This window comes from Melanerpes formicivorus, unplaced genomic scaffold, assembly GCF_026170545.1.
Source record: "Melanerpes formicivorus ecotype bairdi unplaced genomic scaffold, bMelFor1.0.p_v2 SCAF_164, whole genome shotgun sequence".
NCBI lineage: Eukaryota > Metazoa > Chordata > Aves > Piciformes > Picidae > Melanerpes > Melanerpes formicivorus.
Genome location: NW_027142516.1, coordinates 428104 through 455699, shown reverse-complemented (window position 1 = coordinate 455699; position 27596 = coordinate 428104). Strand labels below are relative to the sequence as shown.

The 27596-nt window shown below is 60.7% G+C and overlaps 7 protein-coding genes across 8 annotated transcripts; 4 read left to right on the top strand and 3 right to left on the bottom strand.

Moving 5' to 3' along the window:
- The first annotated feature begins 537 nt into the window (after positions 1-537).
- LOC137457204 (scale keratin-like) lies at positions 538-3943 on the top strand. Of its 2 annotated transcripts, none has more exons than XM_068169029.1 (2): positions 538-642; positions 3152-3943. In XM_068169029.1, the coding sequence occupies exon 2, from the start codon at positions 3172-3174 to the stop codon at positions 3613-3615; it is 444 nt and encodes a 147-aa protein (XP_068025130.1). In that variant the 5' UTR covers positions 538-642; positions 3152-3171; the 3' UTR covers positions 3616-3943. The 2 variants fall into 2 exon arrangements, with proteins under 2 accessions (XP_068025130.1, XP_068025129.1); XM_068169028.1 differs by lacking the exon at positions 538-642 and adding an exon at positions 1883-2045.
- A 2923-nt stretch (positions 3944-6866) lies between these two features.
- Positions 6867-8369, bottom strand: LOC137457195 (scale keratin-like). The gene is made up of 2 exons (XM_068169019.1): positions 8311-8369; positions 6867-7951 (listed from the first exon to the last, which is right to left on the bottom strand). The coding sequence occupies exon 2, from the start codon at positions 7928-7930 to the stop codon at positions 7262-7264; it is 669 nt and encodes a 222-aa protein (XP_068025120.1). The 5' UTR covers positions 7931-7951; positions 8311-8369; the 3' UTR covers positions 6867-7261.
- A 4112-nt stretch (positions 8370-12481) lies between these two features.
- LOC137457202 (scale keratin-like) lies at positions 12482-16023 on the top strand. Its single transcript, XM_068169026.1, has 2 exons — positions 12482-12587; positions 14985-16023. Exon 2 carries the CDS (start codon positions 15006-15008, stop codon positions 15654-15656), a length of 651 nt encoding a protein of 216 aa, XP_068025127.1. The 5' UTR covers positions 12482-12587; positions 14985-15005; the 3' UTR covers positions 15657-16023.
- A 3234-nt stretch (positions 16024-19257) lies between these two features.
- LOC137457223 (scale keratin-like) lies at positions 19258-20278 on the bottom strand. Its single transcript, XM_068169053.1, has 2 exons — positions 20221-20278; positions 19258-19847 (listed from the first exon to the last, which is right to left on the bottom strand). Exon 2 carries the CDS (start codon positions 19824-19826, stop codon positions 19440-19442), a length of 387 nt encoding a protein of 128 aa, XP_068025154.1. The 5' UTR covers positions 19827-19847; positions 20221-20278; the 3' UTR covers positions 19258-19439.
- A 962-nt stretch (positions 20279-21240) lies between these two features.
- On the top strand, positions 21241-22031 carry LOC137457203 (scale keratin-like). The gene is made up of 2 exons (XM_068169027.1): positions 21241-21315; positions 21440-22031. The coding sequence occupies exon 2, from the start codon at positions 21463-21465 to the stop codon at positions 21847-21849; it is 387 nt and encodes a 128-aa protein (XP_068025128.1). The 5' UTR covers positions 21241-21315; positions 21440-21462; the 3' UTR covers positions 21850-22031.
- A 1640-nt stretch (positions 22032-23671) lies between these two features.
- LOC137457208 (scale keratin-like) lies at positions 23672-24789 on the bottom strand. Its single transcript, XM_068169036.1, has 2 exons — positions 24692-24789; positions 23672-24355 (listed from the first exon to the last, which is right to left on the bottom strand). Exon 2 carries the CDS (start codon positions 24332-24334, stop codon positions 23948-23950), a length of 387 nt encoding a protein of 128 aa, XP_068025137.1. The 5' UTR covers positions 24335-24355; positions 24692-24789; the 3' UTR covers positions 23672-23947.
- Positions 24790-25713: 924 nt separating this feature from the next.
- LOC137457169 (scale keratin-like) lies at positions 25714-26502 on the top strand. The gene is made up of 2 exons (XM_068168990.1): positions 25714-25786; positions 25911-26502. Exon 2 carries the CDS (start codon positions 25934-25936, stop codon positions 26318-26320), a length of 387 nt encoding a protein of 128 aa, XP_068025091.1. The 5' UTR covers positions 25714-25786; positions 25911-25933; the 3' UTR covers positions 26321-26502.
- Positions 26503-27596: the final 1094 nt, after the last annotated feature.

The following is a 27596-nucleotide window of genomic DNA, read 5'->3' as shown; positions in this document are numbered from 1 at the left end:
CTATACCTGAGCCTCCCAGCAGCAACCCTCCCAGGGGGTCAGGGACTCCTGAGAGCCAAAGCCAGCAAGGCAGAACACTTCTGGCACCTTCCCATTGTGGCACCAGAGGGTCCCTGGGTGCTCCTGAGCTGCATCCTCCCCTCTGCAGCCGATGTCAGGCACTCCTGGAAGCTAAACCCTGCAGGAACCTCCCCCCAGGCCTCCTGCTTACTACAGAGATGCTCTGTAACTGCTGTCCTGGTGTGAATTCCAGGTCCTCAACCCCAAACCCTGTCCTGACAGCACTCTGGGATCCTGCTGAGCCCAGGGGCCACGCTGCAGGCGCTGGGTGGGCACAGGAGGAGCTGGCTTGGCCCTTCCTGTTGTCACTGCAAGGCAGTGGCTGGAAGGCTGCCAGGGGCTCATTTTCCACCAGATGAAAGAATTCTCCAGAAGCTCAGGCAGTGGTTAGGTCTTTATTAGCCACCCCACAAACTCCACCAAGGAGCACCAAGGATTGCATCAGGGCCGTGGCCTCCCTGTGCTTCGCCTCCAGCTCCTGCGCTATAAAAGCTCTGCTCCCTCACAGCTCTCCCAAGCACCCTCCTGGATCTGCTCCCTCACAGCTCTCCCAAGCACCCTCCTGGGCTCCTGCTCACTTGGGTAAGCCTCTTTCTGCTCTGCTCCTCTCTCAAGGTGGCTTCTTTATTGCTCTTCTCCATCCTGGTTGATGCTCTCCCTCCGAGCTCATAGAATCCTGGAGGTGGAAGGGAGCTCAGAGACCTGCTCCAACCTTCTGCCCTGCCCAGGGACACCTCTCAGCCAGACTCAGCTGCTTCATCCAGCCTGGCCTTGAGCATCCCCAGGCAGGAGGCAGCCACAAGCCTCCCTGGGCAGCGTGGGGCAGAGCCTCCCTGGGCAGCATGGGGCCAGAGGCTCCCTGGGCAGCCTGGGGCAGAGCCTCCCTGGGCAGCCTGGGCAGAGCCTCCCTGGGCAGCCTGGGCAGAGCCTCCCTGGGCAGCCTGGGCCAGAGCCTCCTTGGGCAGCCTGGGGCCAGAGGCTCCCTGGGCAGCCTGGGGCAGAGCCTCCCTGGGCAGCCTGGGCAGAGCCTCCCTGGGCAGCCTGGGCCAGAGCCTCTCTGGGCAGCCTGGGCAGAGCCTCCCCACCCTGGGACTGCAGAACTTCTCCCTCAGCTCCACTCTCACCCTGCTCTGCCTCAGCTCCAAACCATCTCCCCTTGGCCTGTCTCAGACCCCCCTCATGCAGAGTCCCTCTGGAGGAGCTGGGGAAGGGGTTGGAGCACAGGGCTGGGGAGGAGCTGGGGAAGGGGTTGGAGCACAGGGCTGGGGAGGAGCTGGGGAAGGGTCTGAAGCACAGGGCTGGGGAGGAGCAGCTGGGGAGGTTTAGTCTGGAGAAGGGAAGGCTGAGGGAACAACCTTCTGGCTCTCCCCAGCTCCTTGAAAGGAGCTCAGAGCCAGGTCGGGTTTGGCCTCTTCTGCCGAGGGACTGAAATGTTACTTCTGGTGCAATTTTCCAGGCTGTGTCCCGCGGTGTGGCTGAGTGGGTGGGGATTAGGATAACAAAGCCATCCCCTGCCCTTTATTGCCTTGTTAAGTGGCTTCCCCACCGCCCCCAGGCAGTGGCCAGGCTGTAATCTGTCATTCCTGCAACCCTCAGCACCGTTGGGATGGGTGGGAAGAGGCAGCTGCTGTAATTAATGCCTGTAAAAACCTCCATCCCCACCTGCTGAACCCAAACCCAGGCTCTGCTCCTGACTCATCCAACTGCCTTGGCCAAACTCACCTTGGTCTCTCAGGCTCCAGTTTGCTGGCCACAAAGGCATCCAAGTTCTCTGCAGGGTGCTGGGGAGGGAGCAGGCTTTCAGAGCCAGGCATGGGATTCCTCTGAATGGGATCCCATGGGATTCAGAGGTGGACACCTCCTAGGGGATCCCAGGCAAACTGTACCTCAGGTGATCCTCCCTCCTCTGGGGAGCTCTATAAAAGCTCTCCCAGCTCAGGGCTCCTCATTCCACCTTCCCTGCTCTGCTCAGCTCTGGGAGACAGGTGAGTACCTCCCTGTGGGATCCCTCCTGGACTTCCAATCTCTCTCTCTCTCTGCTGCTGGCTTTAGTGGAGGTTGGGATAGGCTCTACTCTGCTGAGACCCCACCTGGATACTGCTCCAGCTCTGGTGTCCCCAGCAGAAGGAGGCCACAGAGCTGGGGGAGAGAATCCAGAGGAGGCTACAGAGAGGCTGAGCTATGAGGACAGGCTGAGGGAGCTGGGGGTGGGAAGGCTGGAGAGGAGAAGGCTCCAGGGGGGACCTCAGAGCTGCCTGCCAGGAGCTGAAGGGATCCTGCAGGAAGGCTGCAGAGGGACTTTGCACGAGGGGGTCTGAGCCAGGCCAAGGGGGAAGGGTTTGGAGCTGAGGCAGAGCAGGGTTGGACTGGAGCTGAAGGAGAAGCTGAAGGAGGGTGAGGAGGCTCAGCCCCAGGCTGCCCAGGGAGGCTCAGCCCCAGGCTGCCCAGGGAGCCTCTGGCCCAGGCTGCCCAGGGAGGCTCTGCCCCAGGCTGCCCAGGGAGGCTCTGCCCCAGGCTGCCCAGGGAGGCTCTGCCCCAGGCTGCCCAGGGAGCCTCAGCCCCAGGCTGCCCAGGGAGCCTCAGCCCCAGGCTGCCCAGGGAGCCTCTGGCCCAGGCTGCCCAGGGAGCCTCTGGCCCAGGCTGCCCAGGGAGGCTCTGCCCCAGGCTGCCCAGGGAGGCTCTGCCCCAGGCTGCCCAGGGAGCCTCAGCCCCAGGCTGCCCAGGGAGCCTCAGCCCCAGGCTGCCCAGGGAGGCTGTGGCTGCCTTGAGCAGCTGAGTGCAGCTGAGAGCTGCCCCTGCCCATGGCAGGAGGTTGGAGCAGAGGATCTCTGAGGTTGCTTCCAAGCTAGGAGCTGCTTCTCAGAGGGAGCCAGGTGTCAGACATTAGGGATGAGAGCATGGAAGTGCTGAGCACTCCGTGTGGCCCTGGGCAGTGCTGGCTGCCGGGGAGGGGGAGGGGGGAGAGGGGTGGCTGAGCAGAGCTGCTGGAGAGGAGGCAGAGTGCTGCAGCCCTGGCAACTGAACGACCCTAGCCCGGGCGGCCGAGCTCCAGAGCTCTCCTGCTGACTTTGTGTCTCGTTGTGTGCTGCAGCTCACCTCCAGCCCTCCAGGATGTCCTGCTACGAGCTGTGCCCCACCTCTGCCTGCGGCCTCAGCCGCCCCCAGCCCCTGGCTGACAGCTGCAACCAGCCCTGCGTGCGGCAGTGCCCTGACTCCAGCGCCCTGATCCAGCCCCCTCCGGTGGTGGTCACCTTCCCTGGCCCCATCCTCAGCTCCTTCCCCCAGGAGTCAGTGGTGGGATCTGCTGGAGCTCCTGTGCTGGGCTCCTCTGGGGGCTATGGGCGTCTGGGGGGCTATGGGGGCTATGGCTCCCTGGGCTATGGCTCCCTGGGCTATGGGGGCTATGGCTCCCTGGGCTATGGGGGCCTGGGGGGCTATGGCTGCTGGGGCTATGGAGGTCTCTCTGGCTATGGCAAATCCTTAGGCTCCAGCTACTGCAGCCCCTACTTGTGGTCCAGCAGCAGGTATGGCCGTGGCAGCTGCTGGCCCTGCTAGGCAGAGCCAGGAGCAACCCCTGAGGAAGGATTAAGTGGGGGCAGGGAGACACAATCCTGACCCCCAGCAGCTGTTGGGAATAGTCCTGGTCCTTGCCACCCCCCAGCACTGTGGGGCTGGCAGCACACAGCTCTTGGCTTCTTCACCCTCTGCCCCTGGGGCTTTTCTCTCCACCTCTGTGTCCTGTGCAGGGCAGCTCACAGCCCAAGCACGGAAGAGCAGGGCTGGAGGAGCTGCCTGCACCTCTGCTCCAGGCTCCTGATGTTCTCAAAGCTGCCCTGGGAAGTTTGATTTCTCATTAAACTGATTCTGCTCTGCATCAAACAAATCAGCTTCTAGTCTTGGTGTTTTGTTTTACTGCCCTGGGTGTCCAACTCTGCTCCCCTGTGAGTGGGGACAGCCTGCAGCCTCGTGGCTGAGGTTCAACCAGGCCAAGTGCTGGCTCCCAGCAGCCCCATGGAGGCTGCAGGCTTGAAGCAGTGGCTGGGAACTGCCCAGTGGAAAAGGACCCCCTGGCAGGGCTGGCTGAGAGCAGCTGGGCATGAGCCAGGGGGTGCCCAGGTGGCCAAGAAGGTCACCAGCAGCCTGGCCTGGCTCAGCCACAGTGTGGCCAGCAGCAGCAGGCAGAGAGTAGGTTAGGATGGGGTAGGTTGGGATGGGATGGGATGGGATAGGATGGAATGGAATAGAATAGAATAGAATAGAATAGAATAGAATAGAATAGAATAGAATAGAATAGAATAGAATAGAATAGAATAGAATTAACCAGGTTGGAAAAGACCTCAGAGATCATCCAGTCCAACCTCCCACTCAGCACCATCTGAGCAACTCAACCATGGCACCAAGGGCCTCATCCAGGCTCTTCCCAGACACCTCCAGGGATGGGGACTTCACCACCACCCTGGGCAGCACATCCCCAGGGCCAATCTCTCTTGCTGGGAAGACTTTCTTCCCAACATCCAGCCTAAACCTCCCCTGGCACAGCTTGAGGCTGTGGCCTCTTGTTCTGGTGCTGGGTGCCTGGGAGAAGAGCCCAACCCCCACCTGGCTACAGCCTCCCTGCAGGGAGTTGCAGAGAGCAAGAAGGTCTCCCCTGAGCCTCCTCCTCTCCAGGCTAAGCAACCCCAGCTCCCTCAGCCTCTCCTCACAGGGCTGTGCCCCAGACCCCTCCCCAGCTTTGTTGCCCTTCTCTGGACACCTTCCAGCAGCTCAACCTCCTTCCTGACCTGAGGAGCCCAGAACTGGACACAGGACTTCAGGAGTGGCCTCAGCAGTGCTGAGCACAGGGCAGGATGAGCTCCCTGCTCCTGCTGGCCACACTCTGCCTGCTGCAGGCCAGGCTGCCCTTGGCCTTCTTGGCCCCCTGGGCACACTGCTGGCTCCTGTTCAGCTTACTCTCAACCACTCCCCCCAGGTCCCTCTCTGCCTGGCTGCTCTCAGCCACTCTGCCCCCAGCCTGTGGCACTGCCTGGGGTTGCTGTGGCCAATGTGCAGCCCCTGGCACTTGGATGTGTTCAACCTCCTGCCCTTGGCCTCTGCCCCTCTGCCCAGCCTGGCCAGGGCCCTCTGCAGAGCTCTCCTGGCCTCTACCAGCTCCACTCCTGCCCCCAGCTTGGTGCCATCTGCAAACTCACTGCTGATGGACTCCATCCCTTCCTCCAGATCATCAATGAAGATATTGAACAGCATGGGGCCCAGCTCTGATCCCTGGGGGCCACCACTGGTGATTGTCCCCCTGGAGCTCAGCACAGAAGGCAGCAGAAGAAACTTCTTCCCTGAAAGGGTTCTCCAAGCCTGGCCCAGGCTGCCCAGGGAGGTGGTGGAGTCCCCAGCCCTGGAGGGGTTTTGAAGCTGCAGAGCTGTGGTGCTGAGGGCCATGGCTTAGCTCCAGGCTTGGTAGAGTTGCAGAAGGGTTGGACTCAATGATCTCAAAGGGCTTTTCCAACCCAGATGGTTCTGTGGCCAGACTCAGGCTGCCAGATCACAGCTGGGATGGCTCAAGCACCAGAGACATCACCCAGGCTGAACCCAGGGCACAGCTTGGGGAGCAGGAAGCCTCCCCCCCCCCCCCATCAGCTGGCTTGGGTTAAAGCCTGAGGTGATGTTTGGGCAGAAGCCACAGCAACCCTTTCCACCCCATAATGAGCCACTGAAGGCCTTTGCTGCTCACAGCAGGAGCAGAGGTGGCTGCTCAGCCAGGGCTGGATGCAAAGCAGGTTGTGGAGAGCAGAGTGGGGACCAGGCCCTGGGGGGGGGGGGGGCCCTGAGGTGTGCCAGGAGCTGGGGGGGGAGCGTGGTGGAAGCTGTTGGTGTGGAGCTGCTGAGAGGGAGAGGGTTGGAGCAGCTGCAAGCCAGGTGAAGAACCCTTCAGAAGTGAGAAGTGGCCCTGAGGGACCCTCTAGATGAGAAGGATGAAGAGCTGCTGAAGAGGAAGGCTTCTGTGGGGGGGACCTGCCCTGCAGCAGGACTGGGGGCACACAGCACCAAGGGGGCAGGGGGGGAGCTGGGTGAGGATTGTGATCAGGGTCAAGACTTCTTCTACTTTAGGAGCTTCTGAGGCACCAAAAGCTCTCTCTGCTCCAGCTGCTCTGCCTGGCACAGCTGGGGGAGCCCTGGGGGGCAGCTCTGTCTTGGTCACCCTTGGATCCCCCTTGGTTTTCCATGCCACAGAAGCTTCCACAGCTGAGACTGAATAGAGCCATGGAACCATTTCTGGTTGGAAAGGACCTGGAGGGTCATCCCAGCCCAACCCCTCAGCCCTAGCCCCACCATGGCCATGAAACCATGCTTAGAGAGGAAGATCAGTGCCCACACTTTGGGTTTAAAGCTTCCATTGCCTGGCCCAGAGAAGTTTCCTTAAGGCTTTGCCAGGAGGTGAATCCAGGTCCCTGCAGAGGCTCTTGCTGAGGACAGAGCTGAAGGAGTTGAGTGAGGACCTGGGGATCAAAGAGAGGAACCAAGGGCTAGGGGAGAGTCTTAAACCTCCTGGTTCATTACCTGCTACTGATCTGGACCCAGGGGAGGCACAAAACCAAGAGGCCAAATCCTTCCAGAGCTACCTAAATGGGGAGGAGCAGAGCACAGCAGCTCCTTCCACACGGAAGGAAGGCCAAGGGCTTGCTGCCCCTTGGTGTTTTGGGGCAGCACATTGCTAGTCCCAGGCTGCTGCTGAGGGGCTGCACAGGTTTGACCCCTCCTGAGGCAAACAGCAGAGGGAAAACTGTGGGAAAAGGAGACCAGGACAGGGCAGCTTTGATGCAATAAGCTTTTAATGACAGTGAGGGAAGGAAAACGCTTTCAGGATCAGCAAGAAGCACAACAACGTCCTCCAGTCACATGGGATTGGTGGTTTTGCCTTCTTCCTGGTTCCCTGTCTTGGATCTGAGCAAACAGGAGCAGTGCTGAGCAGTTTGGGCTCCAGTTTCACCCCAGGCAGTGTGGAACCGTGGCAGGAGAGGCAGCGAGGTGGGAAGTCAGAGCAGGAGTCGAGAGGAGAAGCTCCAAAAGGGTTGAAGGAGCTCAGCTAAGTGGTCCCAGAAGTAGAGGTGGAAGTCCAGACCTCCTTAGCTGTGGAACCATCACGACTGCCTGGTGGGGTCAGAGCTGCTTTGGGCTGCTGCTGCTGCTGCTGCTGCTGCTGCAGGGTCTAGCAGGGCCCACAGCTCCCACGGCGGAGCCTGTTGAACCGGTAGGAGGAAGGGCTGCAGAGGCCAGAACCAAGGGATCTGCCATAGCCATACAGACCCCCAGAGCCATACAGACCCCCAAAGCCCAGGGAAGAGCCTCCAGAGCCATACAGACCCCCAAAGCCCAGGGAAGAGCCTCCAGAGCCATACAGACCCCCAGAGCCATACAGACCCCCAGAGCCATACAGACCCCCAAAGCCCAGGGAAGAGCCTCCAGAGCCATACAGACCCCCAAAGCCCAGGGAGGAGCCTCCAGAGCCATATAGACCTCTGTAGCCCAGGGAAGAGCCTCCAGAGCCATACAGACCTCCAAAGCCCAGGGAGGAGCCTCCAGAGCCATACAGACCCCCAAAGCCCAGGGAGGAGCTCCCAGAGCCATACAGACCCCCAAAGCCCAGGGAGGAGCCTCCAGAGGGCCCAAGGAAGGGAGCTCCAGAGGATCCCACAACAGAGCTCTGAGGGAAGGAGCTGAGGATGGGGCCAGGGAAGGTGACCACGACTGGAGGAGGCTGGATCAGGGCGCTGGAGTCAGGGCACTGCCGCACGCAGGGCTGGTTGCAGCTGTCAGCCAGGGGCTGGGGGCAGCTGATGCCAGAGGCAGGAGCGGAGCACAGGTCGTAGCAGGACATCTTGCAGCGGTGGAGGGCAGCCTGTAAAACACTGCTGTCAGCCCTGCAGGGGTCTCAGCTCTCGGGCTGGGCAGGAGCAGCCCAGCAGGGCGCCGGCAAACACATTTCCTGCTGCTCTTCCCCCTAACCAAGTCCCCTGCCGCCCCCTGCCCCTCAGCACCAAACACTCAGGGAGCGAAGCAGGGAAGGGTCACAAGCTGAGCATCCAAAGCTGCTTTGCTTTCCCCCTCTGCTGCAGCCCTTCTTTGGGGTGGGGGGGCTGCTGGAGAACGAGAAACCAAAGGTTTGCAGCAGCAGATCACCTCCAGGTCCCTGGCAGCCTCCTGGGGAGGGCTTGGTCCTGGCTAGCTGAGAGCAGCTTGGAGAGAAGGTTGACTTACCCAGCTCAGGGAGGCGAGGAGAGGAGAGGAGAGAAGTGGATGATGGAAAGCCTCAAAGCAGGGAGCTCTTATATAGCTCTGCTGATTGCCCTGGGGGGGTCTCAGGCACCCTCCACGTGAGCTCCTAATTAGATACCAGCCCCGGATTGCAGGCCAGGCAGCTCCTCAAAGTGCTGAATTTGGCGTTGCAGCCCACACAGAGCCTTGAGCTGCCTGCTCCACCTCACAGCTCCTCATCACCTCCAGGCTGTACGTGGGGAATGAGTCCTTTTGGCATCCCATTGGTGCCAGGGGAGGGAGAGAAGTGATTGACTGATTGATGGCAGAGCCCTGCAGAAGTAGGATGGCAGCAGGACAGTCACTGCCTCTGCCCAGCTAAGGGTCTCTTGGTGCCGTCAGCAGGATAGCTGCAGACAGAGTGGCTCTGCTCTGAGGGTCTCAGGTGGCTCTGGTCTGAGGGTCTCAGGTGGCTCTGCTCTGAGGGTCTTAGACATCTCTGCTGTGAGGACAGGCTGAGGGAGCTGGGAGTGGGCAGCATGGAGAGGAGAAGGCTCCAGGGGGACCTCAGAGCTGCCTGCCAGGGCCTGAAGGCTGCAGAAGGACTTTTCATGAGGGTGTCTGAGCCAGGCCAAGGGGAGATGGTTTGGAGCTGAGGCAGAGCAGGGTGAGAGTGGAGCTGAGGAAGAAGTTCTGCAGTGCCAGGGTGGGGAGGCTCTGGCACAGGCTGCCCAGGGAGGCTGTGGCTGCCTCCTGCCTGGGGGTGTTCAAGGCCAGGCTGGATGAGGCCCTGAGCAGCTGAGTCTGGTTGAAAGGTGTCCCTTGGCAGGGCAGAGAGTTGGAGGAGATGAGCTCTGAGCTCCCTTCCCTCCTGAGCCACGCTGAGGTTCTGTGAACCCCTGCTTCTGAGGCTCTGCTCCACCACTCTGGGTGCAGCTATGCCAGGGGGAGGTTGTTTGGTGCAAAGAAGGAAGGTTAGGAAGAGCTGAGTCTGGCCAGGCCAGAAGATAACTCAAAGATTGGCACTAAAAGGTGGAGCCAGGACCTGGGAAGCCAAATCCTCTCTGCTCCTGCCTGGGGGTGTTCAAGGCCAGGCTGGAAGAGATCCTGAGCAGCTGAGTCTGGCTGAGAGGTGGCCCTGGGCATGGCAGGGGGTTGGAGGAGATGATCCCTGAGCTCCCTTCCAACCTGAACCACTCCATGATGCTATGTTTCTGTGGCTACTGAAAGGGATTCCAGCCCTGCCAGGATGAAGACAGACCCCACTGCAGCCTGGAGGGGCTTCTCTTGGCCAGTGGTTGCTGTCTGCTTTGGGACCAATGTGTGCCTGAAACCCAAACTCCAATGAAAAGAAGGTGCCAGGGGTGTTAAAAGCCAGGAAGTGCTCCCAGGACAGGGCCAGGTGACCTTTAGCATCCCTCCCTCGAGGTGACCAACCTCTCCTAATCGTGGGGTGCACCCATCCAGGCCCAGCTGTGACACAGCAGCTGCTGATGGAGGCTCCTGAGGGATGCAGAAATCCCTTGGAATGTCCTTGTGAAAGCTCTGGGAGGCTTCTGCTCCCTGCAGGAGGTCAGGAGAGCTCTGGATGTGTCTGCAGCTTCGGGGAAGCTCATAATTGGGCAGTAATCTGTGTTCTGAGGGATAATTGCAGTGGTAATTGTGGTGGTAAGCAGCATAATGAGAGTGTGTGGCAGCAACGGCCCAAACAGGGAGAGGAACCTCAGCAGAAGCCAGCAGTGACCTTTCCCAGTGCACTCCCAAGGCTTAATTGCCCTCTGCTGAGAGATGGTCCTGCAAGGGACTGCTTGCAAGGTCTTCTTGTGGTGGGATGAGAGGCAATGGGTTGAAGCTTGAGGAGGGGACAGGTTGAGACTGGAGATGAGGAAGGAATCCCTGAGAGTGAGACACTGGAACAGGCTGCCCAGGGGGGGCTGTGGCTGCCCCCTCCCTGGAGGTGTTGGCTGGATGAGGCCTTGAGTCAACCTGGGCTGGTGGAAGGAAGCATTCTGAGCAGTTTTGACTCCAGTTTTACCCCAGGCAAGGTGGAAAAGGGCCAGGAGCAGCAGCAAGGTGAGGAGTCAGGGCAGGAGTCAGGAGGAGAAATTCCCAGAGGGCTGAAAGGGTTCAGCTAAGTGGCCTCAGAAGTGGGGGTGGAAGTCCAAACCTCCTTGGCTGTGGAATTGTCAGGGCTGGAGGAGACCCCAAGGCTCAGCCAGCTCCAACCCCCCTGCCATGCCCAGGGGCAGCTCACCCCAGGGCAGGCTGCTCACAGCCACCTCCAGCCTGGCTGCAAACACCTCCAGAGCTGAGGCTTCCAGCACCCCCCTGGGCAGCCTGGGCCAGGCTCTCACCACCCTCCTGGGCAACAACTTCTTCCTCACAGCCAATCTCAATCTCCCCACTTCCAGTGCTGCTCCATCCCCCCCAGTCTTCTCCCTCCCTGACACCCTCAAAAGTCCCTCCCCAGCTTCCTTGCAGCCCCCTGCAGATCCTGGAAGGCCACAAGAAGCTCTCCTGGGAGCCTTCTCCTCTCCAGCCTGCACAACCCCAACTCCCTCAGGCTGTCCTCACAGCAGAGCAGCTCCAGCCCTCTGCTCCTCCTCGTGGTCCTCCTCTGGACACCTTCCAGCCCCTCCAGATCCTTCCTGGCACAGAGGCTCCAGAGCTGGACACAGAGCTCCAGCTGTGGGCTCAGCAGAGTGGAGCAGAGGGGCAGAATCTCCTCCTTTGACCTGCTGGCCACACTTCTCTTGCTGCAGCCCAGGATGTGATTTGCTCTCTGGGCTGCAAGTGCTCACTGCTGGCTCATAAGGAACCACCAGGACTCACTGGTGGGGTTCAAGCTGCTTTGGGAAGGTGCCCATGGGGGGAGGGGGATTGGAACTGGATGGTCTTTGGGGTCCCTTCCAACCCATTCCATGATTCTGTGGTCAGTTGTAGACCAGGGTCAGGGGCTGTGGAGCAAGTTAGGAATCCAAGGAAACTTCAGGAAGAGGAATCCTCTGAAAGCTGAGAGAGGTTTGAGTATTCCCAGGTAGGCTCTCAGCTGCTCTCTGGAAACCTGACCACCACTTCTTGGGTGTTTGTTTGGGGACTGTTTTGAAAAGCTTCCAGAAAGGGCTCAGAAAGCTTCCAGAAAGGACTCAAAAAGCTTCCAGAACCAGAAGGGGTTTAGAAACCTTCCAGAAGCTCAGAAAGCTTCCAGAAAGGACTCAGAAAACTTCCAGAAGGAGCTCGGAAAGCTTTCAGAAGGGGTTTAGAAAGCTTCCAGAAGAAGCTCAGAAAGCTTCCAGAAAGGGCTCAGAGAGCTTCCAGAACTAGAAGGGGTTTAGGAACCTTCCAGAAGGAGCTCAGAAAGCTTCCAGAAAGGGCTCAGAAAGCTTCCAGAAGGAGCTCAGAAAGCTTCCAGAACCAGAAGGCGTTTAGAAAGCTTCCAGAAAGGGCTCAGAAAGCTTCCAGAAGGAGCTCAGAAATCTTCCAGAACCAGAAGTGGTTTAGAAAGCTTCCAGAAAGGGCTCAGAAACATTCCAGAAGCAGAAAGGGTTTAGAAACCTTCCAGAAGAAGCTCAGAAAGTTTCCAGCAGGAGCTCAGAAAGCTTCCAGCAGGGGCTCAGAGAGCTTCCAGAAGGGGTTCAGAAAGCTTCTAGAAGGAGCTCAGAAAGCTTCCAGAAGGAACTCAGAAAGCTTCCAGAAGGGGCTCAGAAAGCTTCCAGAAGGGGCTCAGAAAGCTTCCAGAAGGAGCTCAGAAAGCTTCCAGCAGGGGCTCAGAGAGCTTCCAGCAGGGGCTCAGAGAGCTTCCAGAAAGGGCTCAGAAAGCTTCCAGAAGGGGCTCAGAAAGCTTCCAGCAAGGGCTCAGAAAGCTTCCAGAAAGGGCTCAGCAAGCTTGCAGCAGGAGCTCAGTGAGTTTCCAGAAGGGATGAGAGTGTCTGTGTGTGGTGAAACTCCAGGGAGGACAGAGAGGTGCTGCTCCTGCCATGAATCATAGGTTTGGGGTGAGAGATGCTCTCGTGCTCCACATCCCTCTCTCAGGTGACAGCAGCTGGGCTGATGCCACCCCCTGGCTCCGGGCGCTGGCTGGGAGCACAAACAGGGAGCCCAAACCAATTTCATCACGTTGCAGAGCTATCAATCCCCAAAAATGTGCTGCCTCAACACATGGGATCCACCCCCACGGGGTGAGCCTCTCCCCCCCCAGGCAAGCTGAGCTGTATAAAAGCTCTCTGCGCTCAGGGCCCCTCCAACATCTTCTCTTCGCTCCTTCTCCTCGGCACATCTGGGTGAGTCTCTGCCTGCTCTCTGCAGCTGCTGGCAGAGCTTTTTGCTCTGCACTCTGGCCTGGCACTGGGGCTTCCACTAGGGGCTCAGTGGGTAAAGCTTTGGTGAGATTTACCTTCTCCCCTGAAAGGATCTGAGGTGTTGTGGGCAGCTGCTCTTGGAGGCCTTCAGGGCTGCTCTTTGCTGTCAAAGCCTCTTGGTACGGCAGAAGATTTCAGGCAGAAGGCTCTAGGTTGGAAAGGACCTATGACACCAAGCTGTGTGGTGCAGCAGATGGGCTGGAGGGAAGGGATCCAGCCAGAGAGACATGGACAGGCTGGAGGGAAGGGATCCAGCCAGAGGGAGCTGGACAGGCTGGAGGGAAGGGATCCAGCCAGAGGGAGCTGGACAGGCTGGAGGGGAGGGATCCAGCCAGAGGGAGCTGGGCAGGCTGGAGGAAAGGGATCCAGCCAGAGGGAGCTGGGCAGGCTGGAGGGAAGGGATCCATCCAGGGGGAGCTGGGCAGGCTGCAGAGCTGGGCACAAGCCAACCTCAGGAGGTTCAACAAGACCAAGGGCAGGGTCCTGAAGCTGGCTGGAGGCAATCCCAGGCACAAATCCAGGCTGGGCAGGGACTGGCTGGATAGCAGCCCTGAGGAGAGAGCCTTGGGGGTGCTGGGGGAGGAGAAGCTCACCAGGAGCTCTCAGTCTGCACTTGCAGCCCAGAAAGCCAAGCAGAGCCTGGGCTGCAGCAGCAGAAGTGTGGCCAGCAGGGCAAGGGAGGTGATTCTCCCCCTCTGCTCAGCTCTGGGGAGACCCCACCTGGAGTCCTGCCTCCAGCTCTGGAGCCCCTAGGACAAGAGGGATCTGGAGGGGCTGGAAGGTGTCCAGAGCAGAGCCAGGAGGATGAGCAGAGGGCTGGAGCTGCTCTGCTGTGAGGACAGACTGAAGGAGCTGGGGCTGTTCAGTCTGGAGAAGAGAAGGCTCTGAGGTGACCTCATTGTGACCTTCCAGGCTCTGCAGGGGGCTCCAGGAAGGCTGGGGAGGGACTGCTCAGGATCTCAGACAGTGATAGGACTGGGGGGGAATGGAATGAAGCTGGAGGTGGGGAGATTCAGGCTGGAGGGGAGGAGGAAGTTCTTCCCCATGAGAGTGGTGAAGCCCTGGGATGGGTTGTGCAGGGAGGTGGTTGGGGCTCTGTCCCTGGAGGTGTTTAAGCCCAGGCTGGCTGAGGCTCTGGGCAGCCTGATCTAGTGTGGGGTGTCCCTGCCCATGGCAGGGGGGTTGGAACTGGCTGAGCCTTGTGGTCCCTTCCAACCCTGACTGATCCTATGATACTATGATGACCTTCCAAAGTCATCCAGTCCAACCCCACCCTGCAGCCAGCAGGGACATTCCCAACTGGAACAGGTTGCTCAGAGCCCCAAGCAAGCTGAGCTGGGCTGGTGCCAGCCATGGGGCATCTCCCACCTCTCTGGGCAGCCTGTTCCAGCTCATCCTTAGCTGCAGGAATGTGGGGCACTCATCCCAGCTGGCTTCCTCTCCTCTCTCTCTCTGTGGGACACTGGAAATGGGAAAGTTGGAATCTTCAGGGCTCACAGGGAAATGCTGAGCTGAGAAAAGGACCTCCCATTATAGGGCTGGGGTTTAGCACCAGGCTTGGGCCAGACTTAGGCCATGGCTGGGGTCGATCCTGAAGGTCTCTTCCAAGCCAAACCATTCTGGGAGTGCCTGCAGCTTATTGCAGAGCACTCAAGAAGCTTCTCCAGGCATCAGGCTCTGGCTTGGAGTGGGTGAGACAGAGAGGAACTGAGAGGTGTTGGAAGTGCTCTGTAAGAAATTCATTGAAGAGAGAGAGAGAGAAAGAGAGAGAGAGGCTGAAAGGGGTTAGGGAATCCTGAAGGGAACCCCAGGAGCTGCCAGGTGAAGCCCTGGGGGGTTTCATGTCAATGTGAGCAGATCATTTGTGGTGAGACTTCTTCAGAAGCTTTCAGAGGCCAGCCTCAGACCATTGTGTTGCTGAGCTGGTCAGGAATAGCTCAGAGCCCTGATTGAGTGTCGGGAAGCTGGGGCTGAGCAATTCCCTGTAATGGGCTCAGCAAAGCATTCCCAGAGCAAATCTGGGCAGGCAATGGCTTCTAATCCTTTCTCTGACAGGGCTCAGCATAAAGGGGAGCAGTGGGAAGGAGGAAGAGTGATGAAACTCTGCCTAAACAGCCCTCTGGGAGTCAGTCCCCAGTCAGTCCTTGCTGATGCTCTGAGTCACCAAAGCTCCTCAGCAAACCATTTCTGCTGCTCTGCCTCAGCTTCCCTTCCTGGCAGGCAGGGGTGAATTGGGGTCCTCCAAAGCTCCCTGCTCTGCAGCCAGGCTCTGCAGCTGTGTCCTCTGTGTGTCAATAATGCTAAACCCAACTCTTTCAGGCTGCCCTCCACCGCTGCAAGATGTCCTGCTACGACCTGTGCTCCGCTCCTGCCTCTGGCATCAGCTGCCCCCAGCCCCTGGCTGACAGCTGCAACCAGCCCTGCGTGCGGCAGTGCCCTGACTCCAGCGCCCTGATCCAGCCTCCTCCAGTCGTGGTCACCTTCCCTGGCCCCATCCTCAGCTCCTTCCCTCAGAGCTCTGTTGTGGGATCCTCTGGAGCTCCCTTCCTTGGGCCCTCTGGAGGCTCCTCCCTGGGCTTTGGGGGTCTGTATGGCTCTGGGGGCTCCTCCCTGGGCTTTGGGGGTCTGTATGGCTCTGGGAGCTCCTCCCTGGGCTTTGGGGGTCTGTATGGCTCTGGGAGCTCCTCCCTGGGCTACAGGGGTCTATATGGCTCAGGAGGCTCTTCCCTGGGCTTTGGGGGTCTGTATGGCTCTGGGGGCTCTTCCCTGGGCTTTGGGGGTCTGTATGGCTCTGGAGGCTCTTCCCTGGGCTTTGGGGGTCTGTATGGCTCTGGAGGCTCTTCCCTGGGCTTTGGGGGTCTGTATGGCTCTGGGGGTCTGTATGGCTCTGGGGGTCTGTATGGCTATGGCAGATCCCTTGGTTCTGGCCTCTGCAGCCCTTCCTCCTACCGGTTCAACAGGCTCCGCCGTGGGAGCTGTGGGCCCTGCTAGACCCTGCTGCAGTGACCCTTGGCCAAAGGATGCCTGGCAAAGCCCTGACCCACTGCTGACCCTGCCCTGAGCTGCTCAGCAAGGGGCAGAGCACCCAAGGCTTCCACTTGACACAGTGGAGTTACAGCATCTCCATCAGCTGCACTCCTTCTGTCCTTCCTCATCTGTTCCACCTCTTCCTCGCCCCTGCCACCAGCCAGGTGTTGGCCACTGCCCCTCTGGGCACTTCCTGCTCCCACCTGGAGAAGTTCTGCCCAAAGACCTCTGTGGAAGCCTGCAGGGAGGCACAAGCTGCCTGCCTCTGCCCCACTCCTCTGCCTCCAGTGCCTCTTTTGCTGCCCTTGCAATAAAACAATGCTGCAGCCACCCCCTGCCTCTCCGTGTGTCCTTGCCAGCCCCAGCCCGGCCTCAGGGCTCCTTCCCCCTGCACTTGCTGCCCCCCGGCCGGGACAGGGCACTGCCTGAGCCCCAGCACAGCCCTGCTCAGCTGCCTCTGCTCAGGAAGTTATCTACCCAGTCTGCCACAGAATCCCAGCGTGGTGGGGTGGGAAGGGACCCCTGCAGATCATCTCCCCCCAGCCCTCCTGCTGGGCACCCCCAGCAGCTTGCCCAGCAGCACAGTGCCCAGTGGGGGGTTGGAAGCTCTCCACAGAAGGAGACTCCACAACCTCTCTGGGCAGTCTGCTCTGAGGCTTTGACCCCTGCAGATCATCCCCCCCCAGCCTTCCTGCTCCAGCAGGGCTCCCCCAGCAGCTTGCCCAGCAGCACAGTGCCCAGGGGGGCTGGAAGCTCTCCACAACCTCTCTGGGCAGCCTGCTCCAAGGCTTTGACCCCCTGCAGATCATAACCCCCCACCCTGCCAGCCCTCCTGCTCCAGCAGGGCTCCCCCAGCAGCTTGCCCAGCAACACAGTGCCCAGGGGGTTTGGAATCTCTCCACAACCTCTCTGTGCAGCCTGCTCCAAGGCTTTGACCCCTGCAGATCATCCCCTCCAGCCCTCCTGCTCCAGCAGGGCTCCCCCAGCAGCTTGCCCAGCAGCACAGTGCCCAGGGGGGGCTGGAAGCTCTCCACAACCTCTCTGGGCAGCCTGCTCCAGGCCTCCAGCAGCCTCACACCAAACAACTTTCTCCTCCTGGGGTCCACTTTGTGCCCCTTGGTCGGTCCCTGGGCACCACTGAGCACAGTCTGGCCCCAGCCCCTTGCCTCCCCCAGCCTTCAGCTATCTAAAAGCTCCAGAGCCGCTGCTGTGCCCACCACACTCTCCTGCTTGTCAGACCTGCAGCACTCGGCCCTGGGCTTTTTCACCACGAATTTAGCGCTGGGATTCCTCCTGAATTTGGCGCTGCGCTGGGGGGGCCCCGAGCTGCGCTCCAAAGGCGAGGGAAGGAAGCTGTGTGCTGAAGTTCCACCAAAGCACAGCCCTGCAAAGGAGCAGCAGGAGGAGAGCAAACCATGGGCGAAGGAGGTGAAGATGAGGATCTGATGAGCCACCCCCAAGCGCTTCCTCTTCTTTTCTTTGGCTTAATCGCTGCCTCCTCGCCTCGGGGAGGCTGCGGCTGGGTCTCTGAGCTGGGTCAGGTGAATGGAGATGAGCAACAAACCGCCCAGGATTTCCCTGGCAGGGCAGAGGAACTGCCCAGGAAAAGCTCTGCAGGTGGAAGCTGCCTGGGCTCAGCCCTCGGTCAGCGTCGTGGACAAGTCTGACCTCGACAGGGAATTTCGAGGTGTGTGTGTGTGTGTGTGTGTGTACCCCCCCGAAATGGATTGGACATGGCACTGAGTCATGGAAAGGACCTTCCAGGTCGTTGAGTTCAACCATTCCCCAACTCTACCAAGTCTGGTGCTCAACCGTGGCCCTCAGCACCACATCTCCAGGGCTCTGAAAGCCCTCCAGGGATGGGGACTCCACCACTGCCCTGGGGCAGCCTGGGTCAGATCTGGACACCCTTCAAGGGGCAGAAATTGTTCCTCATGTCCAACCCGAACCTCCCCTGGGGCAACTCGAGGCCATTTCTTCTTGTCCCAGCTCCAACTGCCAACTTTTCCACTGCTCACCTCTCGGGAAGTTCTTCAGTACCAGGCTGGTGAGAGCCTGGCACAGGCTGCCCAGGGAGGCTGTGGCTGCCTCCTGCCTGGGGCTGTTCAAAGCCATGAGGAGCTGAGTCTGGTTGAGAGGTGTCCCTGGGCACGGCAGGAGGTTGGGGCAGATGAGCTCTGAGCTCCCTTCCAAGCTGAGCCATGCTGTGATCCTCTCCACGAGGCAGCAGCAGGCAGGTGCCAGGCAGCACCCAGGGTGTTGTCAGACAAGTGCCCAGCCCAAGATAAGGAGGTTGCTGGCAGCTCTCAGCACCCAGCTAAGGCCAGCAAGCAGCAGTGGCTGGGCTGGGTACTCAGGGTGAGCTCATGGCTCATGTCAGGAGTGCCTGGAGCCAGCTCTGCTGCCAGGGCCTCCTCTTGTGTGGCAGCTGGAGGAGTGGAGGGGTTTGTTCCACAGGTTCCCCAAGGACCAGGCTTGGAAGAGCTCTAATTATTTGGTTGCATTAATGACACTGGGAGCTGATCTGGGAGCAGTCTGGGAGCTGATCTGGGAGCAGTCTGGGAGCTGATCTGGGAGCAGTTTGGGAGCTGATCTGGGAGCTGCCTGGGAGCTGATCTGGGAGCTGCCTGGGAGCTGATCTGGGAGCTGCCTGGGAGCTGATCTGGGAGCAGTCTGGGAGCTGATCTGGGAGCTGCCTGGGAGCTGATCTGGGAGCAGTCTGGGAGCTGATCTGGGAGCTGTCTGGGAGCTGATCTGGGAGCAGTCTGGGAGCTGATCTGGGAGCTGCCTGGGAGCTGATCTGGGAGCAGTCTGGGAGCTGATCTGGGAGCTGCCTGGGAGCTGATCTGGGAGCTGTCTGGGAGCTGATCTGGGAGCTGTCTGGGAGCTGATCTGGGAGCAGTCTGGGAGCTGATCTGGGAGCTGTCTGGGAGCTGATCTGGGAGCAGTCTGGGAGCTGATCTGGGAGGTGCCTGGGAGCTGATCTGGGAGCAGTCTGGGAGCTGATCTGGGAGCTGCCTGGGAGCTGATCTGGGAGCAGTCTGGGAGCTGATCTGGGAGCTGCCTGGGAGCTGATCTGGGAGCAGTCTGGGAGCTGATCTGGGAGCTGTCTGGGAGCTGATCTGGGAGCAGTCTGGGAGCTGATCTGGGAGCTGTCTGGCTCCTGGGCTGAGCACAGAACGCTGAGGGGCATGAACCAGGAGGGACTGGAAAATCGAGGAGGCTTAATGGGTGGAAGTGAGGACTGATGAAGTGAGGCCCCTGCTAAGCCCTGCCCCTGCTGACTGCAGGGAAAAGCTCTGATGAGCACAGGCTGAGAGCAGAAAAAGGGCACAGGAGAGGAAAAATCACCTGAGCCTCCTTGGAGTCTTCTCTTCTCCAGGTAGAGCACCCCCAGAGACCTCAGCCTGGCCTCAGAGCAGAGCTGAGCAGGGCAGGGGCTGGCACTCGGATCGAGGGCAAGAGGAAACAGCCTCAAGATGCCCCAGGGGAGGCTTAGACAAGGATTGCCCTGCCCAGAGCTACTCGAATCCAAATTCAAACACGGAGGAAAGGCGACAAAAGCTTCATGCAGGAAGAGTTTATTGTGCCCAAGGGAACAGGAGAGATTCACAGAGCCATGGTGGACAAAGAACAGAGACCCTGCTTGGCAGGAGCTGGGCCAAGGACAGAGATTTTCTCAAGGGCATCTCCTGCTGGTCCCAGTGCCCTCTGGAGCTGCGGGCACCACCCGGGGCTGCCGAGTGCCTAGCAGGGCCCGCAGGTGTCCCAGAGCTTCTTGGTGTAGCGAGGCAGCAGGCAAGGGCTGCAGGCAGGAGCAGCGTAGGGTCTGCCAAAGGTGCAGAGCCCCCCCGAGGCCTGGGTGGCGCCGGCGCCGTAGAGGCCCCCCAGCCCCAGGGAGCCCCCAAAGGCAGGGGCTCCGGAGGAGCCCACCACGGCTTGCTGGGGGAAGGAGCTGAGGATGGGGCCGGGGAAGGTGACGACGACAGGGGGCGGCTGGATGAAGGCCGTGGAGTCGGGGCACTGGCGGGCACACAGCTCGTTGCAGCTCTCAGCGATGGGCTGGGGCACGGCCACGCTGGTTTTGGGTGGGCACACGGTGGCCTTGGGTGGGCACAGGTCGTAGCAGGACATCTTTGCGGGCAAGAGCTGAGCCTGGAGGACGCAGAACAAAGCAGAGCAGTCAGGAGCAGAGAACAGATCCCGGGGCAGAGCAGATGGAGATCTCAGAGCCATCCCCTTGCCCACAGTGCCCACCCCTTGCCCTCTGCCCGCCAGAGCCCCGAGTGCCCTGCTCTCTGCAGCCCTCCCCGGGCCCTCTCTCCACGCTGCCAGGGCACACCAAGCCCTGGCCGAGAGCCTGTGCAGGGCCTGGCTTGCAGGGTGCCGGCCGGGGGCACCTTCCTCCTCCTGCAGCCCTGCCCGCCCAAGCCTGCTGCCAGCCTGCCCGCTGCTGCCAGAGCTCTCCTGGCCAGCGAGGCCCCGGGCTGGTCCCTGCCACAGCACAGGGAGCCCCAGGGGCACCCACCGAGCCTTGAGCTGAGCAGAGGCAGGCAGGAGCAGTGGATGGCAGTGGCCGGCCAGGGCACAGCTTTTATGCTGTGGTGGCCAGCACGGGGAGGAGCTGCCAGGCTGGGGGCAGGAGGCTCTTGCTGGCCGAGCCCCTGCCTCCTCCCAGCCCGACACGGGGCTGTGCTGCTGACGCCGCTGCCTGCCCAGCCCCAAGCCGCTCGCCCAGCCCCGGCACTCCCCCACCCGGGGCTCTTGCCAGCTGCCACCTCCTGAGTGCCACCAGCCCTGCTGGCTCCCAGCCAGCACCAGGGACCAAGCCAGGGCACTCCTCTGCCCACTGCCTGCTGAGCACCGAGGGCCCAGCATTGCCCACTCCAGCAGGCAGCCTCCCTCTGCCTGCAGGCTTTGCCCATGCCCCTCTGCAAAGCTGGGCGACAAAGACCTCTCCTGCTCCTCCCTGACACCACAACCACACAGTTCCATAGGGAGCCTTCCAGCACAGCCTCTGCCAGCCCTGCCCCACTCCTCCCATCCCCTATCAATGGTCTCTACAGCCCCATGTCAGGGCAGGTGCCTGTTGGCTCTCAGCACACAGAGCATCACAGAATCCTTTCATCTGAGAAGGATCTTTCTGAGGATTGATCCAAACTGGAAGGCAAGAGGAAGAAGGAGAGGGCACAGAAAGGAGCTGTGCTGAGCAGGGCACATAAACAGCTCTGTTGGGAGGCAAGGCTGAGGGCCCTGGGGCTGTGCAGACTTTCCAGGAGATGACTTACTGGGAAAGGGCTCAGTGCTTCTGGGTGAGGAGGATGAGGCCAGCTCAGAGGTATCCCCAGAGGTGGCAGGGCTGGGGGTGATGCTTGCTGCCCTTGTGCCCACACAGCAGAAAGGAGAGGAAATACTGGCAGTGGAATGTGCTGCTGTGGGGAGGGGAAGCTGAGTCAGGCAGAGGGGCAGGGTCTGGGCAGCGCTGTCCTCCATGGCAGCAGGGAGTGGCCCCTCTGCAGGCTGGCCCAGCTGGTGCTGAGCAATGGCAGGGCCCCTATAAAAGCTCTGCCCGTGCCACTGGCTGCCATCCACTGCTCTGGCCACCTTCTCCTCGGGGAACAGGGTAAGTGTGCCAGCGCTGCTGCCTGCTGCTGCCTGCTGCTGCCTGCTGCTTGCTGCTGCAGCCCTGCCCCTCCGCCCGGGGCTCTGTCCTCTGCCTCTGCACTGCCATCTGTGTCCTCTTGCAGAGCTGCATCTGACCCGCCCCAAGATGTCCTGCTACGACCTGTGCCCACCCAAGGCCACCGTGTGCCCACCCAAAACCAGCGTGGCCGTGCCCCAGCCCATCGCTGAGAGCTGCAACGAGCTGTGTGCCCGCCAGTGCCCCGACTCCACGGCCTTCATCCAGCCGCCCCCTGTCGTCGTCACCTTCCCCGGCCCCATCCTCAGCTCCTTCCCCCAGCAAGCCGTGGTGGGCTCCTCCGGAGCCCCTGCCTTTGGGGGCTCCCTGGGGCTGGGGGGCCTCTACGGCGCCGGCGCCACCCAGGGCTCGGGGGGGCTCTGCACCTTTGGCAGACCCTACGCTGCTCCTGCCTGCAGCCCTTGCCTGCTGCCTCGCTACACCAAGAAGCTCTGGGACACCTGCGGGCCCTGCTAGGCACAGCCCCACGCTGCCCCCACACCACTGCCCAGCACCACTGCCCCCATGCACAGTGAGCCTCTGCACAAGAGCCTTCTGAAGGCAACAACCTCTGCCTGCAGCCCTGCTGCCTCCTGCCCACCAGCTCCCTGACCACCTCTCCTGCCTCTTTGTCCACAATAAATGTTTCTGGCATCCAACTTTGCTCTCTCTTGTCTTTCTTGCAAGTCTGAAGACCATCAGGGGGTAGGGGGCAGGTGCCTGGCTCCTGAGGGAGGTGCCAACAGGGTCAGAGCTGCCCAGGTCAGGTGAGGGTGGGTGCTGTTGGGAGAGGAGGATGCAGGCAGCAGGCAAAGGAGAGAGATCCTTGCCTGGGGCTCGCAGGGTGTGTGGGCAGGGCAGAGAGCAGCACAGGCTCTGGCTGAGCTCCTCGGCCTGGGCTGCTCAGCGCAGAAGGGAGCAGCAGCGCAGCTGCCAGCTCCCAGCCGGGAGGCTCTGTCCAGTGCTGAGCTCGCAGCGCAGATGCGGAGCTGCTGCAGAGGCTGCAGCCAAGGCCACGCAGGGCATGGAGGCAGAGAGAGCATCTCCCTGGGCAGAGCCTCAGCGTCTGGGACTGTTGCTGTCGGCCGGGAAGAGATAGAGGGCATCTCTGGAAGGAGCACACAAGTCGGAGAGGGAGGAGGAGTGAGGAGGAGGGAGCCAGGCTGCTTGCAGACGTGTGCAGTGCCCAGAGAAGAGGCCATGGGCAGCAGCTCAGGCTGCAGGGACTGCAGCTCAGCCTCCCAAAAGACTTGATCCCTGCGAGGGTGACTGAGCCGTGGCACAGGTTGTTCCAGAGGCTGAAGTAAAGGAAGGAAAGGTTTGGGGATGTGGTAAAGAGAGAGAAAAAAGGAAACCAAGTGGAAAAGGGATTATGAAGGCAAAGAGGAGAGGAATGGGATAGGGATGAAGAAAATGGAAAGGGATAATGGAGGGCAAGAATTAGGGAAAGGGGGAAGGGAAAGCAAATTTGTAGGCGAAGAACATTGAAAGAAATGAATGAACAGAATGGATAAGGGGAAGGAAAAGGGGGAAAACGAAGAGAGGAGTCAATGGAAATGAGAAGAGGCACAAGAAAATGAAATGAAAGAGGAAAAATAAGCCAAAGATGGAGAGAATTGAAGGGGAAGTGACAAAAGAAGTGGAAAAATTAAAGGCAAATGAAGGGAGAAGCAGAAGGAGCAGATGAAAGAGAAGAGGAAGATGTTGAAGAAAATGAAAGGAATAGAAAAGGGGATGGGAAAAATGGAAAAGAAACAAGGGGAGAAGGAAGAGGAAGGGAAACTGAAGAGAAGAAGGTGAAGAAAAGGAATGAAAAATGAAGTGGAAGGAGTAGAAGAAGAGGAAAGGAAATGAGCTGGGCCTGAGGAAAAAAAACAATTGAGAAGGGGTAGTGCAGGTGGCCACAAACTCTGCCCTCTGCCTTCCCTTGCAGAGCCTTCAGCAGAGCTGTGCAGGCAGAGAGGGGCAGGAACCTTGGCAGCTCTTGGCCCTGGTGGGGTGCAAGCCCCTGGGGCAGCTCTACTCCTGCCCAGGGAGGCTGCAGCTGTGCAGTGCCCCCCGGGCTGCCTGTCCTGCATGCAGGGCAGCTGAGCAGCTTTGGGCATGGCCCTTCAGGCTGAGGGCCAAGAGACTGTGTGGGAACAGGTGCCAGGGCTGGAGGGTTCCCCAGAGACAGCTGAGCAGGGCTGCACTGGGGCTCAGGTAGGGCCCAGTCCCAGCCGGGGGGCACAGCAAGTGCAGGGGGAAGGAGCCCTGAGGCCGGGCTGGGGCTGGCAAGGACACACGGAGAGGCAGGGGGTGGCTGCAGCATTGTTTTATTGCAAGGGCAGCAAAAGAGGCACTGGAGACAGAGGAGTGGGGCAGAGGCAGGCAGCTTGTGCCTCCCTGCAGGCTTCCAGAGAGCTCTTCGGGCAGCTTTGTGTCAGCTGTGACTGCTGCAGGGAGCAGCAAGTGTGCGGAGGAGGCCTGGAGGAGTGGAGGCTGTGGGCAGGGTGAGGAGGCAGGAGGAGAGGAGCAAGGAGCTGAAGGGGGAAGCGGAGCAGTGGGCGAGGAGCTGAGGCAGCTGGGGCTGTGCCTAGCAGGGCCCGCAGGTGTCCCAGAGCTTCTTGGTGTAGCGAGGCAGCAGGCAAGGGCTGCAGGCAGGAGCAGCGTAGGGTCTGCCAAAGGTGCAGAGCCCCCCCGAGGCCTGGGTGGCGCCGGCGCCGTAGAGGCCCCCCAGCCCCAGGGAGCCCCCAAAGGCAGGGGCTCCGGAGGAGCCCACCACGGCTTGCTGGGGGAAGGAGCTGAGGATGGGGCCGGGGAAGGTGACGACGACAGGGGGCGGCTGGATGAAGGCCGTGGAGTCGGGGCACTGGCGGGCACACAGCTCGTTGCAGCTCTCAGCGATGGGCTGGGGCACGGCCACGCTGGTTTTGGGTGGGCACACGGTGGCCTTGGGTGGGCACAGGTCGTAGCAGGACATCGTTGTGGGCGAGAGCTGAGCCTGGAGGACGCAGAACAAAGCAGAGCAGTCAGGAGCAGGGAACAGATCCCGGGGCAGAGCAGATGGAGATCTCAGAGCCATCCCCTTGCCCACAGTGCCCACCCCTTGCCCTCTGCCCGCCAGAGCCCCGAGTGCCCTGCTCTCTGCAGCCCTCCCCGGGCCCTCTCTCCACGCTGCCAGGGCACACCAAGCCCTGGCCGAGAGCCTGTGCAGGGCCTGGCTTGCAGGGTGCCGGCCGGGGGCTCATTCTCCGTGCCGCCCAACCTCCTGCAGCCCTGCCCGCCCAAGCCCCGCACTGGTCCCTGCCACAGCACAGGGAGCCCCAGGGGCACTCACCGAGCCTTGAGCTGAGCAGAGGCAGGCAGGAGCAGTGGATGGCAGTGGCCGGCCAGGGCACAGCTTTTATGCTGTGGTGGCCAGCACGGGGAGGAGCTGCCAGGCTGGGGGCAGGAGGCTCTTGCTGGCCGAGCCCCTGCCTCCTCCCAGCCCGACACGGGGCTGTGCTGCTGACGCCGCTGCCTGCCCAGCCCCAAGCCGCTCGCCCAGCCCCGGCACTGTCCCACCCGGGGCTCTTGCCAGCAGCCACCTCCTGAGTGCCACCAGCACTGCTGGCTCCCAGCCAGCACCAGGGACCAAGCCAGGGCACTCCTCTGCCCACTGCCTGCTCAGCACCGAGGGCCCAGCATTGCCCACTCCAGCAGGCAGCCTCCCTCTGCCTGCAGGCTTTGCCCATGCCCCTCTGCAAAGCTGGGCGACAAAGACCTCTCCTGCTCCTCCCTGACACCACAACCACACAGTTCCATAGGGAGCCTTCCAGCACAGCCTCTGCCAGCCCTGCCCCACTCCTCCCATCCCCTATCAATGGTCTCTACAGCCCCATGTCAGGGCAGGTGCCTGTTGGCTCTCAGCACACAGAGCATCACAGAATCCTTTCATCTGAGAAGGATCTTTCTGAGGATTGATCCAAACTGGAAGGCAAGAGGAAGAAGGAGAGGGCACAGAAAGGAGCTGTGCTGAGCAGGGCACATAAACAGCTCTGTTGGGAGGCAAGGCTGAGGGCCCTGGGGCTGTGCAGACTTTCCAGGAGATGACTTACTGGGAAAGGGCTCAGTGCTTCTGGGTGAGGAGGATGAGGCCAGCTCAGAGGTATCCCCAGAGGTGGCAGGGCTGGGGGGGATGCTTGCTGCCCTTGTGCCCACACAGCAGAAAGGAGAGGAAATACTGGCAGTGGAATGTGCTGCTGTGGGGAGGGGAAGCTGAGTCAGGCAGAGGGGCAGGGTCTGGGCAGCGCTGTCCTCCGTGGCAGCAGGGAGTGGCCCCTCTGCAGGCTGGCCCAGCTGGTGCTGAGCAATGGCAGGGCCCCTATAAAAGCTCTGCCCGTGCCACTGGCTGCCATCCACTGCTCTGGCCACCTTCTCCTCGGGGAACAGGGTAAGTGTGCCAGCGCTGCTGCCTGCTGCTGCCTGCTGCTGCCTGCTGCTTGCTGCTGCAGCCCTGCCCCTCCGCCCGGGGCTCTGTCCTCTGCCTCTGCACTGCCATCTGTGCCCTCTTGCAGAGCTGCGTCTGACCCGCCCCAAGATGTCCTGCTACGACCTGTGCCCACCCAAGGCCGACGTGTGCCCACCCAGAACCAGCGTGGCCGTGCCCCAGCCCATCGCTGAGAGCTGCAACGAGCTGTGTGCCCGCCAGTGCCCCGACTCCACGGCCTTCATCCAGCCGCCCCCTGTCGTCGTCACCTTCCCCGGCCCCATCCTCAGCTCCTTCCCCCAGCAAGCCGTGGTGGGCTCCTCCGGAGCCCCTGCCTTTGGGGGCTCCCTGGGGCTGGGGGGCCTCTACGGCGCCGGCGCCACCCAGGGCTCGGGGGGGCTCTGCACCTTTGGCAGACCCTACGCTGCTCCTGCCTGCAGCCCTTGCCTGCTGCCTCGCTACACCAAGAAGCTCTGGGACACCTGCGGGCCCTGCTAGGCACAGCCCCACGCTGCCCCCACACCACTGCCCAGCACCACTGCCCCCATGCACAGTGAGCCTCTGCACAAGAGCCTTCTGAAGGCAGCAACCTCTGCCAGCAGCCCTGCTGCCTCCTGCCCACCAGCTCCCTGCCCACCTCTCCTGCCTCTTTGTCCACAATAAATGTTTCTGGCATCCAACTTTGCTCTCTCTTGCTCCTCCTTGCAAGTCCGAAGACCATCAGGGGGTGGGGGGCAGTTGCCTGGCTCCTGAGGGAGGTGCCAGCAGGGTCAGGGCTGCCCAGGGGAGGTGAGGGTGGGTGCTGTTGGGAGAGGAGGATGCAGGCAGCAGGCAGAGGAGAGAGAGCCTTGCCTGGGGCTCGCAGGGTGTGTGGGCAGGGCAGAGAGCAGCACAGGCTGTGGCTGAGCTCCTCGGCCTGGGCTGCTCAGCGCAGAAGGGAGCAGCACCGCAGCTGCCAGCTCCCAGCCGGGAGGCTCTGTCCAGTGCTGAGCTCGCAGCGCAGATGCGGAGCTGCTGCAGAGGCTGCAGCCAAGGCCACGCAGGGCATGGAGGCAGAGAGAGCATCTCCCTGGGCGGAGCTTCAGCGTCTGGGACTCTTGCTGTTGGCCGGGAGGAGATAGAGGGCATCTCTGGAAGGAGCACACAAGTCGGAGGAGGAGGAGGAGTGAGGAAGAGGGAGGCAGGCTGCTTGCAGAGGTGTGCAGTGCTCAGAGAAGAGGCCATGGGCAGCAGCTCAGGCTGCAGGGACTGCAGCTCAGCCTCCCAAAGGACTTGATCCCTGCGAGGGTGACTGAGCAGTGGCACAGGTTGTTCCAGAGGCTGAAGTAAAGGAAGGAAAGGTTTGGGGATGTGGTAAAGAGAGAGAAAAAAGGAAACCACGTGGAAAAGTCATTATGAAGGCAAAGAGGAGAGGAATGGGATAGGGATGAAGAAAATGGAAAGGGTTAATGGAGGAGAAGAATTAGGGAAAGGGGGAAGGGAAAGCAAATCTGTAGGTGAAGAACATTGAAAGAAATGAATGAACAGAATGGATAAGGGGAAGGAAAAGGGGGAAAAAGAAGAGGGGAGGCAATGGAAATGAGAAGAGGCAGAAGAAAATGAAATGAAAGAGGAAAATGGAGCCAAAGAGGGAGAGAAAGTGAAAGGGGAGTGAAAAAGAAATGGGACATAAAGGGAGAAGAGGAAGGCAGAGATGAAAGAGAAGTAGAAGAGGAAGATGAAGAAAGGAAAAGAAAAGGAGAAGGGGAAAATGGATAGGAAAAATGGGGAGAAG